The following is a 19914-nucleotide window of genomic DNA, read 5'->3' on the forward strand; positions in this document are numbered from 1 at the left end:
TGCACGAAAATGTCCGAGATTGGCCAAAAGTGAACGTGCGGTGTGAGTTACTTTATGACCAGGTTATAGACACTTTCTTTTTCACCGAAAGAATAATTACAGGCATAACCTGTCTGGAGCTTAACATCAGGATTGATGGTCACGAAGTAGATGAAGTTAAGGAATTCTGCTACCTAGGCAGCAAAATAACCAACGACGGACGGAGCAAGGAGGCATCAAAAGCAGAGTAGCACTGGCAAAATGGGAATTCAATGTTCATTCAAGAACTCGTCCTTCCAGAATATTCATTTACCAACATTGGTTGCTTTTCTCAAAACATTTAGTTTAGGATCGTCTATCACCTCCATAATTTTGGCTATAAGAGCTCGGACCAGTCTTTATATGTCAGATACTTATCGTTACTGTATTGTGACCAGTTGTAGGGTACACTGTAGCAACGAGGTTTTCTAGGCCTCAGCGTGCTGTAGCACTGAACGCGCTTTAAAGCGACTATATCGCCTCTACAATATCTACTACTAACACAACAATTGAGCCACTCTTCAGAGTCAAAGTTCACACCAATTACTACGGATACAGTTGTGTTCAACACTTAACTCGGGTCTGTAAGACATACAACATCATGTACAATATTTGAGAAGGATCACAATAATCACTGATATAAGCTTGTTGGTAGACGCTGCTGAAAAGTTACTCAAAGTCCAGTCGCCAAATGATGAGCTAGTGGACGAGCGGCAGCCGTCGAAGACAGCTTGCAGGCTGCTGTGTGCTGGCGGCTGTTATACCGGAGCCAAGGTAGCCCCTGAGGACCGGCAACCCTTATTACATCAGAGAGGATGAGGTTGTCTATGTCCAAGGCGTACCAAAACCACCATGATAAACGCCGGCTATTTACATGCATGATAATGGAAACAGACATTCCGAGCGCTACTTCCTGCAGGGGGGGCTCGAGCCACGGCCTGCAGGAAAACCTGACTGGCTGGAGACAGCTATTTAGGGGCTAGAACCAGGCCCGAAGTCCAGTTCACTCCAGATGCCGACCTCGTGTACTTCGACCGCTGAAGCTTACGTCTTCGTCTCTGAATTGGACTCGTACTAGTGTGTGTGTGTGTTACAACGAACCTTTGTGGAAATTTAGAAGTGAACTTTCGTTTGCCTCAATTATGAGACTTTTACTGGCATCGTTATTGTTACCCTTCGTTTGTTGTTCAGTCATCAACCTTGTGAACTTACATCAATAAAAGTTGTGTTGTGAAAAATTACGAACTGTCAGTCACAACAGCGGCCGTCGTGACTGGAAGGCTGGCCGTGAAATCTGGAAGTAGACACACCGACTGACTCCCCAGCTGACAGTTCTTGACGATTTTTTTTTGTGTATTATTATTTCAGTTTCTCACGAAAGGTCGTGCTACCTGCGGATTAAGCCGCTCTTCAGCCAAAAGCTACAAAACTTGTAAAGAGGTTTTAGAATATGCAAAAACAGGTTTTCAAAAAACGCATCGGTGGACAATATTTATGGCTTTTACGCAAAAACAGGTGGCAATAAATAATTTTGGTGGACGGTGCTGATGATTTTTAAAACTTAAGAGAGGATTTTATATCACAGTAAAAATATTATCCCTGATGATAATGTGAATGATTCTGTAGTTAACGATGATACTGTGGTGCGTGAAAATGATCTTGGTCAAGGTGGAGACGGAGTGATGAATATGACTATACGGCGCTGTGGAATTGCAGGTAGCGACTAAAACGTCAGCGAGCTAGGCGAAGGGGAGGGAGAAAAATAGGATGATAGCGTGAGTTAGAGCATTGTGTCTAGATTTGGTAAGAGGGGAATATACCGAGCTACGTTCTATTTCCGCAGCTACGGCTTCAGCTATACGTAGTCTCGCCAAGTAACGCCTTCTGAGCAGGCAACCCAAGTGACACTACTGTACCGCGTGGTGCGTCCATTTTATCATCCCTGAATGATGAAATATACTCGTACACTGCGGAAAACAGTTAAAGGGTTACTTCTTCAAAACGGCGTGATTTTTTCCGCTATTGCCACGCATAAATGTGAAATTTCACCCAGATGTGTGTAAAGCCTTTTTCTATAATGGTGGGAAATGCTGGTGCCCCGCGACGTCACCGTCGGACTCGGCGATGCTTCAGACAGCAACGTGTCGACAGTGGGAGAAAAATAAAATTATCGAGAGTGAGGTGGGTTATTGATGTCACTCATGCACCAAATTTCACCAAAATTCTGCCGACGCCGCTGTGGACGTGTCACACGATGAAAAGGACATCACAGCCCCTCTTATCCCCTTTCACCCTTCTGTCGACGCCTCTGCCATGTATGACGGTAGTATGTCGATGTAAGTGCTGTTCTGCCACCTTAAGGCATACACAACGGCAGTATGTAGGCGTAGTAATTGTTCTAGTCCTGTCTAAAGGCCGCTTATCACACTCACGGTTTCTACTCTTGCCATTACGCTGAGTACTTCAGATGTTATTCTAGCGTCGGTAATTAAAGTACGTATACACAACTACCTCTTTAACAACCGCTAATGACCTCAGATGCCGCATAATGGATAAAGCATAGTCAAATGTTAAGTTATCGTATAGTCTTGGTTGCAGCTTTTCTATTTCGTCAAACTACTTCTTGCGAATGATAATATTACTGAAAAACACGGTCGCCAACCAAAATGACGAATCGATTAACGTTATACAATAAATTCACCAAATTTGTTCTTTACTATATTTTCGTTCTTATTAAAACTTTTTCTCTTTTAATAAGTTCTATCAATGAAGGAACAGGCTAATGCACGTAGAAAGCCGAATAATGACTGCTTTCAGAACTGGTTACACGCACACATTTAGAAAGTTTTGATCAATGGAAACAACGCCGGAACGACAATAATGTCTACTTACTTTTCTGAAGGTAAGATCAGCAACACTGCCTCTGAAACCATGTATTATCCACAAGAAATATTTTACGATACTTTTGTAGGTATCGAAATGATTGCAAAAATTCTTATACTTGGTTCTTCTCAGCTTTATTGAAATAGTTATTTTACGTAATTTCTCGGACAGAAGGTCCCAATAACCGAGTTCACACACTAGGTAGAATTGTTATTTACTTTACGTACATTTAATGCAATCTACAATTCTCCATACTTACTTTAATTGCTGCACTTGAGTGATAATTTAAATTTACTTTGAAAGAAAACACGAATGTATTCTCGATTTCTTTCTCTTTAGTATAGGAAAGGATCACTACTTGGAACACTTTAGGTTAAATGAGTAGTTTTGCGTTAAAATAAAACAATTAAATGATTATTGAATAAAACACACAAAAATTGTCAACACAGCTCTTATACAGAACTATGGTCGGATAATTTCAGTATTGTCACTGCTGGAGATTTAGGTGCTTAGAAGGCACGTAGCGTTTTGCAGCGACGGAGATTATTACTTGTCTTCGTGGTGTCGAATTATGCGACTTATACCAGCACAGTTATGTGTTTGGCTTTCCAAGGGATATGCGTCGGTCTAAGTAATGGATGCCTTTTCCATCCAGGAGCCAACACTCGTTGCAGACGTAATTTTATGCCTCCTCTAAAGCGTTGCAGACATGTACATCAGCACTTGCCCTTCACTTACGTCTATTAAGCAGTAAAACTTTTGCCTTTGTTTAAACATCACTGCGTAGTACAGCGTGCATCAGCTTTCGTCCCCTGCCTCCACAGTGTCTTACTCATGTCTGACCCACTCCGCTTCTCCCCTCTCCTACCTGCTTCCGTTAGCACCAAAAAATATCCACCTTTTGCGACGTTCCAGAACGTCGATAGATCCCTACTGGTTTTCACCTATATTTAACTTTAGCCCTGAGCTGGTGATGACTTCACTTTACAAACAATTACACATAGTTAAATAAAAAATACTTACATAACATTATAAATATTTTATTAGTTACATATAAACATTAACTTCACCCAGTCAAGAAATATTATCTTCTGCAGACACTCTTATACACTATATGCTGAGAGGCACCCACTTGCCTTTCTCATACTGTGGCATCAAGCAGTCAGGCCTGCAAGATGGGTGGTTTGCCAAGCGAGTGGATTAGCAACATGAATTCTCGTATCTTACGATTTTGTTATAAATTATCCTCCTGCATGAATAATACGCAACGGAAACACGCATCTGACTATAGAACTCTGTCTGCACACTACGCACTGGCAATACCACACTTACTTTTTGTCTTTGATTTAACGGCTTTTATACAAATTCGGGACATTATGATAACATACAATTTAATGAAATAGGCCACTAATCTCTTTCTTTTCACTATTTGATTTATTCATTAGCACACAAATTCTACAACCTACGACAATATCATAAGAGAATTTCCATACTACGGTCTCGTAATCTATCTACCACAACTGTGCACTCCCTGGATCGGATGGTGGATCTTTTATTATACCTCACACTTCGCCTCTCACAATCATTCTCCAGAAACATTCCTCCAGATCGAGCGATGCAGAAGGAACAGGCATACCCACAAAATCTTCCGAAACTACCTTGCTACTCCCATGCAAAACACACATATTCAAATTACAAGACATACCCAATACAACAATCTGAAATAATACACAAAAACCGTTACAACTTCATCATTTTCCGCTTTCCCACTTCAATCAATATTTAACCCAGTTTCACTCGACACTGCCCCAATTTGTAATTCCAGTTTCCTACTGTGAACTCTGGAGATAAACGCTCGTCTTCCTGTGCAATGCAAGCCAAGTGGCGTTGCTGGAAAAACGGCCGACTCACCTTGATTTTTCTCTCAGAGTTTAAATTCAGTGTCACACGGAATGATATTTCTTAAATACTTCAATTTATGATACACACGCAATTCTTAAATATATCAGCTTATTGTACACACGATATTAATTCTTAAATATTTCAGCTTATTGTACACACGCTATTAATTCTCAAATATTTCAGCTTATGGTACACACGATATTAATTCTTAAATATTTCAGCTTATTGTACCCACGCTAGTATCTCAACTTATAACTACACGTGGTCCCTTTGTGACCGTTGGTTTACTATAATCCCTTTAAAATTACCTGCCTCACTTTGTAATTTTCCCCACAAAAGATCCTAGGAAAGAGAAATGATTAGTTCTAACTACTCTTAAGTATTCCACATCCATACCATGCCTCCACGCTTTCATTACGGAGCACAACAAAAAACAGGTCTTCACAGCAGAAGGTTCAGCGCCAGAGTGCCGAGTCTGAAACATGGCCGTCTTTTCGTTCTCTCGCACCTCTCTCGAAGTGGGAGAAGCACCTTGCTACCTTATTGGTCGGCCACATTTCAAACGCTCAAAAGCTCTGGTAACTTCCATCTCTTTGGTCTCACCAAAGGTACCCAAAGGATCGACTCAAAGATGCTCATATCGATTCACTATCTGTGGTTAGCAGACGACCATACATTCATTCATTTACACCACACAGATCTCACCAAACTGGATGTAAGGATTTATGTTGAGGAAGTGCACATGTGATCAATTAAATAAATAAATTGTCATTCTTTCCCACACTGGTATCCGGCTTCGCTGTATTAATTGAAATTATTGAGTTACTTTTACAAAAAATATGTGTTGTTCTGACAGAATTTCGTACCTATTCTCAATGTTGGGCGGTACTGTACCCTTTCATCACCGGCTACCCATGCAGAAAAAAATGGCACGGTACTATCCTTGCAATGCGAGGGTAGTTCCGAACATTTTTTTAAGAAAACTGTATTAAAACAAACGTAGCAATTCATCAAAATAACCAGGAGGAGACCTTAGCCCCTGGTGACCTCAAATAGACGACCAAATTATATTGTACTCTCCACAATCCGGAGTAACGTACACATACAAATATATAACAATCCACATGACAAATAAAACATCACATCATAGAAATGAAAAAATAATATTGAGATAAAAATTTGCTTTAGTTACTGGGATCTTCGTTACTCATGAAATTTTAAATGGCTCACCGTCCAAACACAGAGCAAGTAATCTGACATTCATAAATTGCGCTGTAAAAAACCCTTACACAGCAAAGTCTAAATACAAAACAAAATCAACAAAAGAAATAAATTCGTACACTAGTTACACGTAGAATGTCAGGTTCCATACCATTACTCTAAAATATACCTCAAACCTACAGAGAAATAAAAACTGAGAAGAAAAACAATAAAATATTCCACAAGTTACATACTGGTTACGTAATATAGTTCGTCTAAGACATCATGTCACACCTCATTAACTATCATCACCTAAACAATTGCCACAGCTACTCGACAGTGAGTTTAACCTTATCCTATATCCATCAGTACAAATACCTGCTGCTGAGCTAGTCAGTCCATCAACTTTGATCAATACTCGCAATAAATAGTTTATCAATAAGTGCTTGAATCCACCAGTAGCTCTCTTATCTTACTCTACTGTTCATTTCTCTGTTGTCACACATATAGACGACAAGAACTTGCATTTCGACTAGCCTTCGTTACACTTTAATGTGAAATATCACCACTGTGATAATAGAAATAAGTGGCTTCAGTCAAAACACCAACAAGATTATTACCATGCACGACATCAAAATACATCAGTTAATTCCGATATTTGTTGTGCAATGCAAATTCTTCTCCCCTGTGACAACCTTACTGATAAATGCTACAAGGGCCGCTACGTTAGTATTACGCCACTGGATAATAGTTAAAGCATCATTGTACCAAATATTCTAATAAACATGCTACGTGAACTTGATAACCCAGAACAAACCAAAAAACTAACACTAACTATTCTAAACACAAATATTAATAAAATACAATTACGCTTGCTGTCCCTTCAGGAATGAAACATATAAAAAAAAAGCATTTACACAATTACAAATACATTATTCCCTATCTTGCGAGTCACACGGAAACATTTCATTCTGTGATTTTCTTGGGGTCAAAAAGTTGCTGATAATTTTCCTAGAACCACTGTCTCGGTGTCAAAGCTCTCCCATGGTTACCCGGACGAAAGTCTTTGAGTCACTCAATTCGGCATTTTGAACACGCACTGAACAGTAAACTGTATCTCTCATTAAGCACAAATGTCATAGTCACTCTCAGAGTACCATCCACACGAATCTGTTCGTCCAAAAAAATGGCCCTACAACTACTATTACCCACGGTTCTGTCCTTTCAGTTCATGGTGTAATTAAAAGTCGTAAGTTTCAACAAACAGCACTTATTCCCGCGCCAATCCAAGAAATGTCTCCTACTACAGACGCAAATGTCAATGTCCCACTCTAATTGTTCACCAAACGACAACTGTCCTCTAAGTATACCAAGTGTCCCACATGCAATTCACAAAGCACACTTAACAAGTCACTGCCAAAAGTTTATGGATCCCACCATTCAGTGGTCAAGACAAAACAAAACAATCGTCCCGTCTGCTAAGGACAACATCTTTTCCACCTCTCACAATGTGGAAACACCAGTCCTTCACTTTCCACCTTATGGAAAGTCGCAGTCATCTTGTTTCACGGCTCCACAGTCCAGTACAAGTTAATAGCTGCAGGTAAAAAATGCTCGCCGGGCTCTGTCGCGCCCCGTCCATTCAGCAGTAGCGCCGCTGCGCGCGCCGTTGAGCAGAAGAAACCACCCGCTGTTGCCTCCACGGGATACCTTCCCCAGTCGTAAGGGTGGCGGAACTCATGAATGGCCAGTGATACGTGCGTGTCGCCCCAGGCCGTTGACCTGCTGTAGCGGGCGCGTGGAGCGCACCTCGTCCGACAATGGAGTGGGGAGTGCCGCGGCTGTGTCGCCTGTCGCCATGGTGACGTCAGCTCGGCCCGTTAGCGGTATGGGCGTTACGACACCCAATTAGCCAGATCTTCCGTGCATCTCGCAACATTACAGACAAAAGGATATACAGCATTTAAATACTCATTGATTACATGTATTATCTATTAGCTACATTGGTAACAAAAGAATCTTTGTTCTAAAAAGAACATAAAATTATACACCCTAGTTTTCTACACAGACAACATACATTTATCTATCCTTTTTCTATAGATAGCCCACACTCGTGCTATTCTTTGTACCTGTCGTCCCTCATACAAAACATGAAGGTGTAAAATAAAGAACAAAATGAATAAGAAACAATCTATACAACTCATAATTACAATACAAAATAGTAAACTACTCTAACATCCTATCACAGTGAAAAATATTAGAAACTGTTGATTCTCACGCTACAATATACAATGAACCTTTTGTGCTTATGACACACTGAAATTAAAATCCCTTGAAAGTGTTCTAACAAAAAAATGAGAAAATAATCTACACAACTCTCAATTACCTACCACATGTTATTAAATAGTAAACTACTTTAACATCCTAACACAATAAACATTTTAGAAACTGGTGACTTTAAATCTACAACATATAATGCACCTCTGTGCTTGTGACAGACTGAAAATTCGTATCTCTTCACATACTTTACATTTCATTATATATAACAACGTTTCTAGGACACGTATGACAGATCCTGACCTCACATCAAGGTTCATCCCAACAAACAATAAAACACAATAATCTTTTAGTTATGGATCGGCAGCATCCCCTTTTCAGGAGTGTGCGCATTGATCACACTACTCTACGACTCTCACTCACCAGACATCACATTTTCCCTCTCATTCATTCCATTAACACACTAACAGAATAGGTCTAGAAGTCAGCTAACCTTAACACCACCACACTCACTACAACATACCATACCTTTGCTCCCTTATACTCAACCACATAACACATGAAGCTGTTTCGGAGATAGCTTTCCAGTCTCCGAATTCGTCCTTTCACTCTGGCACCTCTCTCCATCGGCTTACCTCTGCATTCACTTTATGCTAATATCAACCTAGAATTGCGACATTTCATCTAAGAACAAAAAATACACAAATTATTCATCCTGCAAAAAATAGCTGTACACATTCTTGGTACCGTTTTGATTAGTTATACTGGTACGAGGCTTCAACAACAACAAAAAATATTTTTCTCAAATCGCAATTGTTATGCTAAGAATTAGATCTACACCTACATTACATCTTTCGTCAGTATTCCACAACGTTCACCATCTGGGTCTCATACTCCCTTTACGTCCTTTCACATTGTGCAGTTGTCCTCATCTCTTCATTCGTATTTCGGCTCTCCGTCCGTCCATTACTCCATCATTTCCTGGTCTTCCTTCGCCATTGGCATTAATCTCTATTGCAGCATACACAGGCCTCTCTGTAACATACATCTAAGACATCTCCACATTATTCAATTCTACTCACCTTTATTTTACCGCTGCTTCATCACGTCGAATCTCCCTTCATCATTCACACTGCTTCACGTCGATTCTCTCCTCAAAAATTCACCTTTATCCACTACTATTTATCACGTCGCTTCTCTATCTACCATCTTTATTCCCTCATTAATCATCACGTCGTTTCTGCTTGATCCTTATTCATACGACAAAAAAAACACGTACCTACACCACTCTGTCGACTCCTGTTCATGACTCATTTGACCAGTCTATTCCGTCATACTTCCTGACATCCCGCCTGAAAATTCTTACGTTCGATTTGACCCTGCACAACGTTACACACCACAAATAAATACACTGACTATCTACCATAAATTGCCTACTTTAGATCTATCCTTAACTTTTCCATAATTTGATGTTAGAAATGTGATGAAGCCCACGAGATTGTTTTCCCTTGATCGTCTCAATCAGTACAGCATTTTCATGTACAATCCGCCTCACTCTGAATGGTCCACTATACACAATAAAGAATTCGCTAGTTAGGAATATGTGCTTACACGAAAATTAAATGTGTGCAGAGAATATACAAGCTGGGAGAATTGGGCAGCCCAAGTGTTAGAAACTTAGGTGCTAGTGGCCCCTCTCACTAACACCAGATTTCGAACAACCATACACAGCACTTCATTATAACTGTCACCACGACAATGACATACTATAGATCAGATGGCATCTAATTTAAAAACTTCGATCACAATGTTTACCTCTTACATTACTTGTTTAGTATCTACAATAGTCGAATCACACTAATTCAACTGGACTCATTGGCATTATTACATAACAATTCTTTTACTTTACTGTTCGAAATAAAATTTGCAAATTTTACTGAGATACCAGCCTAACAGATTCCATTACTGCCGTTTTATTCTCTGATCAGAAGTATGGTATTTTCCTTCCTACATATTAGTTGAGTTTGTCTGCTACATAGACAATTTTCAGTGCCAGCTGCATGTGTTTTCAGAGCAAGATATTAAGGGCTGATATGTTGGATTAGTTTCTCCTATTCTTGAATCCATTATGACAAGAATGAAATGCCTGGATTCCATGCTCTCCTGTCATTATGATAGTTTCTGCCGTTCCTATCCTCGACACTAACTGACCTATGAGTCGTGTCTCCGTTCACGATATTGCTCTCATTACCCAATCCTTGTAACCAGTGCTGAAATGACGCGGAATCGTCTAAGCCTCTGCCTGCCATCACTATACCTCTGCGCAATTTCACTGGCAACTTCGTTATATGGATCCTAATGAACTCCGCTGGTTCGTATGTCACATGCAAGTACCTGTTTCGTCTGAACATTTCCTCATAGCACGACACTGAATCCCTTCTACCACATTCGTTACGATTTGGCATCATCAATATGCTTTGCGTAACCTGGTCCCCCTTACTTTCCGACCAGAATTCATTTAAATAGCTACTACAGTCTTTAAGGTCTTTCTGCATTTTCGCTCTAGCCTCGTCCCTCAAATAGTTATACACAAACTTCGTTTTGCGGAGCAGTCCCCTCAATGAAGGTAATGAGTCCTGAAATTGAGACAGCCTTGGACTATACCCAGTTGAGTCTGCCACCTGTTTTATCTGACACAACCGTTCTTCTGACTCTGTGAATTCGCCTTTCTCTTTCTGCCTATTTTCGCTTTCTGAGTTCATCTCACTCTCCCTCTGCAATCTACCTGGTGGTGTGTCCCCTTCGCTACTGCACGCTAATTGCAACTGTGCTAGCTCACTATGTTTCCTATTTGTTTCTAATTGTGCCTCTTTAAACTGTAATAGTGATTGTATCTCCTCCTGGTCGGCATAAACATCTCGCTGCGTACTGTCAGAGCCTGTTTCGCCTCTTATACTGATCCTTTCTACATCTGCGCTAATCGTATTCATTCTGACCACTACCTCCGCAACTTCATCTCTGTGTTTATTTAGCGCCATTTCCTGCCGTGTGACTTGAGCTTCTACGCTGTCTAACCCCCCTTGTTTATCTGCAAGTAAGTCCCCCACTATCTCTTTGATTCGCTCATCCGGCAACACGTCCCCACGTTCCGTAATATCGCTCTCTATTGCACTTACTCGTACCTCCAAATTATTGGTTTTTTCTTTCACAGCATCACATACTTGCTTTACTGCACCCAGATTCTTCTCCCCCTCATCTAACCGATTATTAACTGCGGGCAGACGCTCATCGGTAACTGAGTGTACCTTCCTCATTGCCTCTTTATTTCCCTTATCCAATGCCTCCATACTTTCCTCACTCTCTTTATCCATCGCTTCCCATCTTTCCTCATTACCTCTACACATCGCGTCCATCATTTCCATAAACTCCCTATGTCTCTCCTTAGCCTTCCTATCACTCTCCTTATTATCTCTCACCAAAGTCTGTAACAACTGTAGCATCATATCGTCATTTGCAACTTTCGACGCGCTCAACTCGTTCGCCTGAGAAACCGTTGCTTCGCTAAGGGTAGCTGCACTTTCACTCTCTACCTGACCGAGTCCCTGCTCGCCCGCGTCGTTCGGAAAGGCCCCCGATAGTGAACAAAGCCCCCTGCACAAAGGCTCCCCTTTCAGCGGTCCACTGAACAATACAGCCTCTTCAGAGTGCCTGCCGTCCCCTCTCATTAACTCACGGTCAACACCTACTTCCCGCTGCACTGCTACATTCACGCCAGAATCGTTATTCTCCATGGTGACTATACTTTTAGCCTGTGACCTAGTTACTACGGACATTACACAAAAAAATTATAAAACGATCTTCTAGCCTTGCGCTGTACTGCAATTAATTACATAAAATAAAATAAAAGATCCTCACCAATCCAGAAAGAAATTGCAAACGGAAAAAACTTTACTTCTTAGCGCTATCACAATATATTCCATCAAAAAAAAAATTTAACAGCAAACCCTAACAACAAAATATCCTAACAAAAATGATCCTGGCAACAAAATTATCGTGACAAAAACGGAATCTTGGCAACAAAATATCCTAACCAATAAATAATCCTGGCAACAATTATCCTAACAATTTAAACATCCTGGCAGGGTCGAAATTAATGAGAGGCACCCACTTGCCTTTCTCATACTGTGGCATCAAGCAGTCAGGCCTGCAAGATGGGTGGTTTGCCAAGCGAGTGGATTAGCAACATGAATTCTCGTATCTTACGATTTTGTTATAAATTATCCTCCTGCATGAATAATACGCAACGGAAACACGCATCTGACTATAGAACTCTGTCTGCACACTACGCACTGGCAATACCACACTTACTTTTTGTCTTTGATTTAACGGCTTTTATACAAATTCGGGACATTATGATAACATACAATTTAATGAAATAGGCCACTAATCTCTTTCTTTTCACTATTTGATTTATTCATTAGCACACAAATTCTACAACCTACGACAATATCATAAGAGAATTTCCATACTACGGTCTCGTAATCTATCTACCACAACTGTGCACTCCCTGGATCGGATGGTGGATCTTTTATTATACCTCACACTTCGCCTCTCACAATCATTCTCCAGAAACATTCCTCCAGATCGAGCGATGCAGAAGGAACAGGCATACCCACAAAATCTTCCGAAACTACCTTGCTACTCCCATGCAAAACACACATATTCAAATTACAAGACATACCCAATACAACAATCTGAAATAATACACAAAAACCGTTACAACTTCATCATTTTCCGCTTTCCCACTTCAATCAATATTTAACCCAGTTTCACTCGACACTGCCCCAATTTGTAATTCCAGTTTCCTACTGTGAACTCTGGAGATAAACGCTCGTCTTCCTGTGCAATGCAAGCCAAGTGGCGTTGCTGGAAAAACGGCCGACTCACCTTGATTTTTCTCTCAGAGTTTAAATTCAGTGTCACACGGAATGATATTTCTTAAATACTTCAATTTATGATACACACGCAATTCTTAAATATATCAGCTTATTGTACACACGATATTAATTCTTAAATATTTCAGCTTATTGTACACACGCTATTAATTCTCAAATATTTCAGCTTATGGTACACACGATATTAATTCTTAAATATTTCAGCTTATTGTACCCACGCTAGTATCTCAACTTATAACTACACGTGGTCCCTTTGTGACCGTTGGTTTACTATAATCCCTTTAAAATTACCTGCCTCACTTTGTAATTTTCCCCACAAAAGATCCTAGGAAAGAGAAATGATTAGTTCTAACTACTCTTAAGTATTCCACATCCATACCATGCCTCCACGCTTTCATTACGGAGCACAACAAAAAAACAGGTCTTCACAGCAGAAGGTTCAGCGCCAGAGTGCCGAGTCTGAAACATGGCCGTCTTTTCGTTCTCTCGCACCTCTCTCGAAGTGGGAGAAGCACCTTGCTACCTTATTGGTCGGCCACATTTCAAACGCTCAAAAGCTCTGGTAACTTCCATCTCTTTGGTCTCACCAAAGGTACCCAAAGGATCGACTCAAAGATGCTCATATCGATTCACTATCTGTGGTTAGCAGACGACCATACATTCATTCATTTACACCACACAGATCTCACCAAACTGGATGTAAGGATTTATGTTGAGGAAGTGCACATGTGATCAATTAAATAAATAAATTGTCATTCTTTCCCACACTGGTATCCGGCTTCGCTGTATTAATTGAAATTATTGAGTTACTTTTACAAAAAAAATGTGTTGTTCTGACAGAATTTCGTACCTATTCTCAATGTTGGGCGGTACTGTACCCTTTCAATGCTGTAGAAATCTCATTCTTTGCTTTTCATTAGTGCGAAGTCTCTCGACTCTAAAAAGATCGATAGTGTTACACATGGAGGTCAGAACAGCGACACTCAGCGCGCAAATCACGCGGTTTTCTTATGAGTGGCAGAAGGAAACATTTCAGACACACCAATGCTCAGAATCGACAAAAGAATGTCTCAGAGGGTGGCATGAAGGTTATCAATAATACCACCCTTTGCTTTAGGGCGCTGATTTTCACACTTTTCATGGTCTAAGACAACAGTTGGCTATGTGATGAGCAGCAGTACGATCTTCTTGATAACGTTTGACACTGTATACACTTCCTCCATAACTCAACTCTACTCTGAGGACATGTTGGGTATGCAACCCCGTTGATCGTGATCGGATCCCTCTGGAGTGTAGCGTGACCATAATTTTTGCTGTAGTGCACACGTTGGAACCACTACGGCCTACTGAAAATCATCTGACGAAATCTGAACGTGACCAGAAGCATGAAAGGGTTGTTACGCTTTTGCAGTCTTCCTGTGGCGTCATCACGGAGGGGGGATGGAGGGGCGGCTTGCGACATTGACACCTGCTGAAAAAGACCAGAAAGGATCGCTCTAGCACCTATAGTTCGGCAAAGCTCTCGGTGCCTCCTGCCTATCTCCATTGGGCTCTTTCAAAATGTTCCTGTACAGAAACACACAGTTACTGAGACTTAGGCGCCGAGAGTGACAGATAACCCTTTCGACACCACCTTAGATTTCACGTGGGTGGCCAGCAGACGCCAGTCACCTCAGGGATGTCGAAGTGGTTGCTTGTCAGACCGGTGCCTAGGAATCGGTGACTGGCCGCCTCCGCACATGCGCACTCTCGTCGAAAAAACCAAACTTTTTTTGTCGACACCCCGTGCTGACGCGCGCCGCGTGTGCCCGGCAGCTGAGCAGCTCGGCGAGCAAGCCGCAGTTCGTGACGCGGCTGCGCGAGCGCTCGGCGGCGGCGGGCTCTCGGCTGCGGCTGGTGTGCTGCGCGCTGGGCTCGCCGGCGCCCGCCTTCCGCTGGCTCAAGGACGGCCGCGAGCTGCCGGCGGGCGAGCGCCGCCGCTACCGCACCGCCTGCGACCACTCCGGCCTCGCCACGCTCGAGATCTTCAGCGCCGCGCCCGAGGACGCGGGTACCTACTCGTGCGAGGCCTCCAACGAGGCCGGCTGGGCCTCCACCAGCGCCGAGCTGCGCGTCACCGACCACCTGCAGCCGACGCCCGCGCCGCCCACCTTCACCAGGGCCATCCGCGGTGAGTACCGCACTGCCGGCACCTCCCTGCCCTACCTGTCGATCCAAATTCGCTGCATCCAAAATGCCTGTAAGAGTACTGGTCACTTTGTCGTTGTTATTCTTGTTGTTTTGGTCTTCATTCCGAAGGCTGATTCGATAAAGCTCTCCTCGCCCCTCTACAGTACCCAAGACTCTCTGTCTCTCTGTAACTACTGAAACCCGAAATCATTTCGACCTTCTTGCTATAGCGAAGCCTGGATCTCTCAAGGTTTCTTGAATGTCATTAGAGGACTACCTCAGGGATCAGTGCTCGGACCATTTTTGTTCACTGTTTATGTTGATGATATACCTATCCTGGTATCTCCCAAAGCAGCTTATAATAGTAATGACAAAAATGCGGCAGAGGAAATGAATAAACTTATGATAGACGAAGCAATGTTGACTGGAATAATCTCTTTCAAATTCTGAAGGTGGCAGGGGTAAAATACAGGGAGCGAAAGGTTATTTACAATTTGTTCAGAAACCAGATGGCAGTTATAACAGTCGAGGGACACGAAAGGGAAGCAGTGGTTGGGAAGGGAGTGAGACAGCGTTGTAGCCTCTCCCTGGTGTTATTCAATCTGTATATTGAGCAGGCAGTGAAGGAAACAAAAGAAAAATTCAGAGTAGGTATCAAAATCCATGGAGAAGAAGTAAAAACATTGAGGTTCCCCGATGACATTGTAATTCTGTCAGAGACAGCAAAGGACCTGGAAGAGCAGTTGATCGGAATGGACATGGTCTTGAAAGGAGGATATAAGATGACCATCAACAAAAGCAAACCGAGGATAATGGAATGTAGTCGAATTAAGTCGGGTGATGTTGAGGGAATTAGATTAGGAAATGAGATACTTAAAGTAGTAAAGGAGTTTTGCTATTTAGGGAGTAAAATAACTGATGATGGTCGAAGCAGAGAGAATATAAAATGTAGACTGGCAATGGCAAGGAAAGCGTTTCTGAACAAGAGAAATTTGTTAACATCGAGTATAGATTTAAGTGTCAGGAAGTCGTTTCTGAAAGTATTTGTATGGAGTGTAGCCATGTATGGAACTGCAACATGGACGATAAATGGTTTGGACAAGAAGAGAATAGAAGCTTTTGAAATGTGTTGCTACAGAAGAATGCTGAAGATTAGATGGGTAGGTCACATAACTAATGAGGAGGTATTGAATAGAATTGGGAAGAAGAGGAGTTTGTGGCACAACTTGACTAGAAGAAGGGAACGGTTGGTGGGACATGTTCTGAGGCATCAAGGGATCACCAATTTAGTATTGGAGGGCAGCGTGGAGGGTAAAAATCGTAGAGGGAGACCAAGAGATGAATACACTAAGCAGATTCAGAAGGATGTAGGCTGCAGTACGTACTGGGAGATGAAGCAGCTTGCACAGGATAGATTAACATGGAGAGCTGCATCAAACCAGTCTCAGGACTGAAGACTACAACAACAACAACAGACAAAGCATCTTTCTGATTTAAGGTAAATTAATTAAAATTATACAGTAGCAAAACCGAGAGTATAGTATTCTCCCTAAAAGATAATGAGTGCCATGGCATTCTGTCAGATTACTGGGTATCCGTCTCGACACCAAATTGGACAGGAGCACACACATACAGGTAATTTACGCAGCAAGCTATATTGTGTGTTGTAGCAATAAGGAAATTAAAGAACTGTGTTAGTGCAGAGCTGTTACTCCTTGCCTACTACACCCTTTCCCACACAAACAAATTATGGAACAATGACGTGGAGTAACTCTGCTGGAGTCAGAAGAGTCTTCATTTTGTTGAAAAAGGTATTAGGTGCATGTATTGTCTAAGAGCGAATACTCCATGCATAATGTATTTCATTGATATTGAAATAATGACTGCCCAAAATTTATACATATTTCACACCTTCATGCACACTAAGAACTGTAGGGATAAACATGAGAAAAGATCGAACGTTCATCTTGCAGAACTAGGAACAGGAATGCTTTGAATATTCCCTGGACTAGACTTACAAAAATTCAGAAACTTTCTGCACGTAGGAATATCTCTTTTTAGCAAATTTCCAGGTGAGATAATTAAGTTAAGTTCAGAAAGATTATAGAGTCCTGGCCGAAACAAAATGCTTTCCTTATGTTGATGAATTTGTAAATAGCGATGTCAGAGATCTAGCAATTTAATTATAAATAAATGTCTGCTACTCTTGTTGTGGTCTTCAGTCCTGAGACTGGTTTGATGCAGCTCTCCATGCTACTCTATCCTGTGCAAGCTTCTTCATCTCCCAGTACCTACTGCAACCTACATCCTTCTGAATCTGCTTAGTGTATTGATCTCTTGGTATCCCTCTACGATTTTTACCCTCCACGCTGCCCTCCAATGCTAAATTTGTGATCCCTTGATGCCTCAAAACATGTCCTACCAACCGATCCCTTCTTCTGGTCAAGTTGTGCCACAAACTTCTCTTCTCCCCAATCCTATTCAATACCTCCTCATTAGTTACGTGATCTACCCACCTTATCTTCAGCATTCTTCTGTAGCACCACATTTCGAAAGCTTCTATTCTCTTCTTGTCCAAACTGGTTATCGTCCATGTTTCACTTCCATACATGGCTACGCTCCATACAAATACTTTCAGAAACGACTTCCTGACACTTAAATCTATACTCGATGTTAACAAATTTCTCTTCTTCAGAAACGCTTTCCTTGCCATTGCCAGTCTACATTTTATATCCTCTCTACTTTGACCATCATCAGTTATTTTGCTCCCCAAATAGCAAAACTCCTTTACTACTTTAAGTGTCTCATTTCCTAATCTAATCCCCTCAGCATCACCCGATTTAATTTGACAACATTCCATTATCCTAGTTTTGTTTTTGTTGATGTTCATCTTATATCCTCCTTTCAAGACACTGTCCATTCCGTTCAACTGCTCTTCCAAGTCCTTTGCTGTCTCTGACAGAATTACAATGTCATCGGCGAACCTCAAAGTTTTTACTTCTTCTCCATGAATTTTTCTTTTGTTTCCTTTACTGCTTGCTCAATATACAGATTGAATAACATCGGGGAGAGGCTACAACCCTGTCTCAATCCTTTCCCAACCACTGCTTCCCTTTCATGCCCCTCGACTCTTATAACTGCCATCTGGTTTCTGTACAAATTGTAAATAGCCTTTCGCTCCCTGTATTTTACCCCTGCCACCTTCAAAATTTGAAAGAGAGTATTCCAGTTAACGTTGTCAAAAGCTTTCTCTAAGTCTACAAATGCTAGAAACGTAGGTTTGCCTTTTCTTAATCTTTCTTCTAAGATAAGTCGTAAGGTTAGTATTGCCTCACGTGTTCCAACATTTCTACGGAATCCAAACTGATCTTCCCCGAGGTTCGCTTCTACCAGCTTTTCGATTCGTCTGTAAAGAATTCGCGTTAGTATTTTGCAGCTGTGACTTATTAAACTGATAGTTCGGTAATTTTCACATCTGTCAACACCTGCTTTCTTTGGTATGGGAATTATTATATTCTTCTTGAAGTCTGTGGGTATTTCGCCTGTCTCATACATCTTGCTCACCAGATGGTAGAGTTTTGTCATGACTGGCTCTCCCAAGGCCATCAGTAGTTCTAATGGAATGTTGTCTACTCCCGGGGCCTTGTTTCGACTCAGGTCTTTCAGTGCTCTGTCAAACTCTTCACGCAGTATCTTATCTCCCATTTCATCTTCATCTACATCCTCTTCCATTTCCATAATACTGTCCTCAAGTACATCGCCCTTGTATAAACCCTCTATATACTCCTTCCACATTTCTGCCTTCCCTTCTTTGCTTAGAACTGGGTTGCCATCTGAGCTCTTGATATTCATACAAGTGGTTCTCTTCTCTCCAAAGATCTCTTTAATTTTCCTGTAGGCAGTATCTATCTTACCCCTAGTGAGACAAGCCTCTATATCCTTACATTTGTCCTCTAGCCATCCCTGCTTAGCCATTTTGCACTTTCTGTCGATCTCATTTTTGAGACGTTTGTATTCCCTTTTGCCTGCTTCATTTACTGCATTTTTATATTTTCTCCTTTCATCAATTAAATTCAATATATCTTCTGTTACCCAAGGATTTCCATTAGCCCTCGTCTTTTTGCCTACTTGATCCTCTGCTGCCTTCACTACTTCATCCCTCAAAGCTACCCATTCTTCTTCTACTGTATTTCTTTCCCCCATTCCTGTCAATTGTTCCCTTATGCTCTCCCTGAAACTCTCTACAGCCTCTGGTTCTTTCAGTTTATCCAGGTCCCATCTCCTTAAATTCCCACCTTTTTGCAGTTTCTTCAGTTTCAATCTGCCTGCTACTCTTATTATGCATAAATTTAATTATAAGGAAACAGCTTCCATTGCTATTATTTTTACGCGAGTATACGGAACAACTTTATATAGATACTGTAATCAGCTTTAACCTACAGTAATGATAAAACTGTCCAGTTGCATACTGTGCCATACAACCTGTATTGCATTACGTATATGTATCTAA

The 19914-nt window shown here is 41.4% G+C and overlaps 1 protein-coding gene across 1 annotated transcript in view; it reads left to right on the top strand.

Moving 5' to 3' along the window:
* The window catches only part of LOC126260759 (uncharacterized), a 1547391-nt gene that overhangs the window by 384216 nt on the left and 1143261 nt on the right, over positions 1–19914 (top strand). The window contains exon 27 of the mRNA XM_049958097.1: positions 15051–15405. Coding sequence (XP_049814054.1) covers positions 15051–15405 — 355 coding nt within the window. The remainder of the gene's footprint in view (positions 1–15050; positions 15406–19914) is intronic.

The sequence above is a fragment of the Schistocerca nitens genome, chromosome 5, assembly GCF_023898315.1.
Source record: "Schistocerca nitens isolate TAMUIC-IGC-003100 chromosome 5, iqSchNite1.1, whole genome shotgun sequence".
NCBI classification, from domain to species: domain Eukaryota; kingdom Metazoa; phylum Arthropoda; class Insecta; order Orthoptera; family Acrididae; genus Schistocerca; species Schistocerca nitens.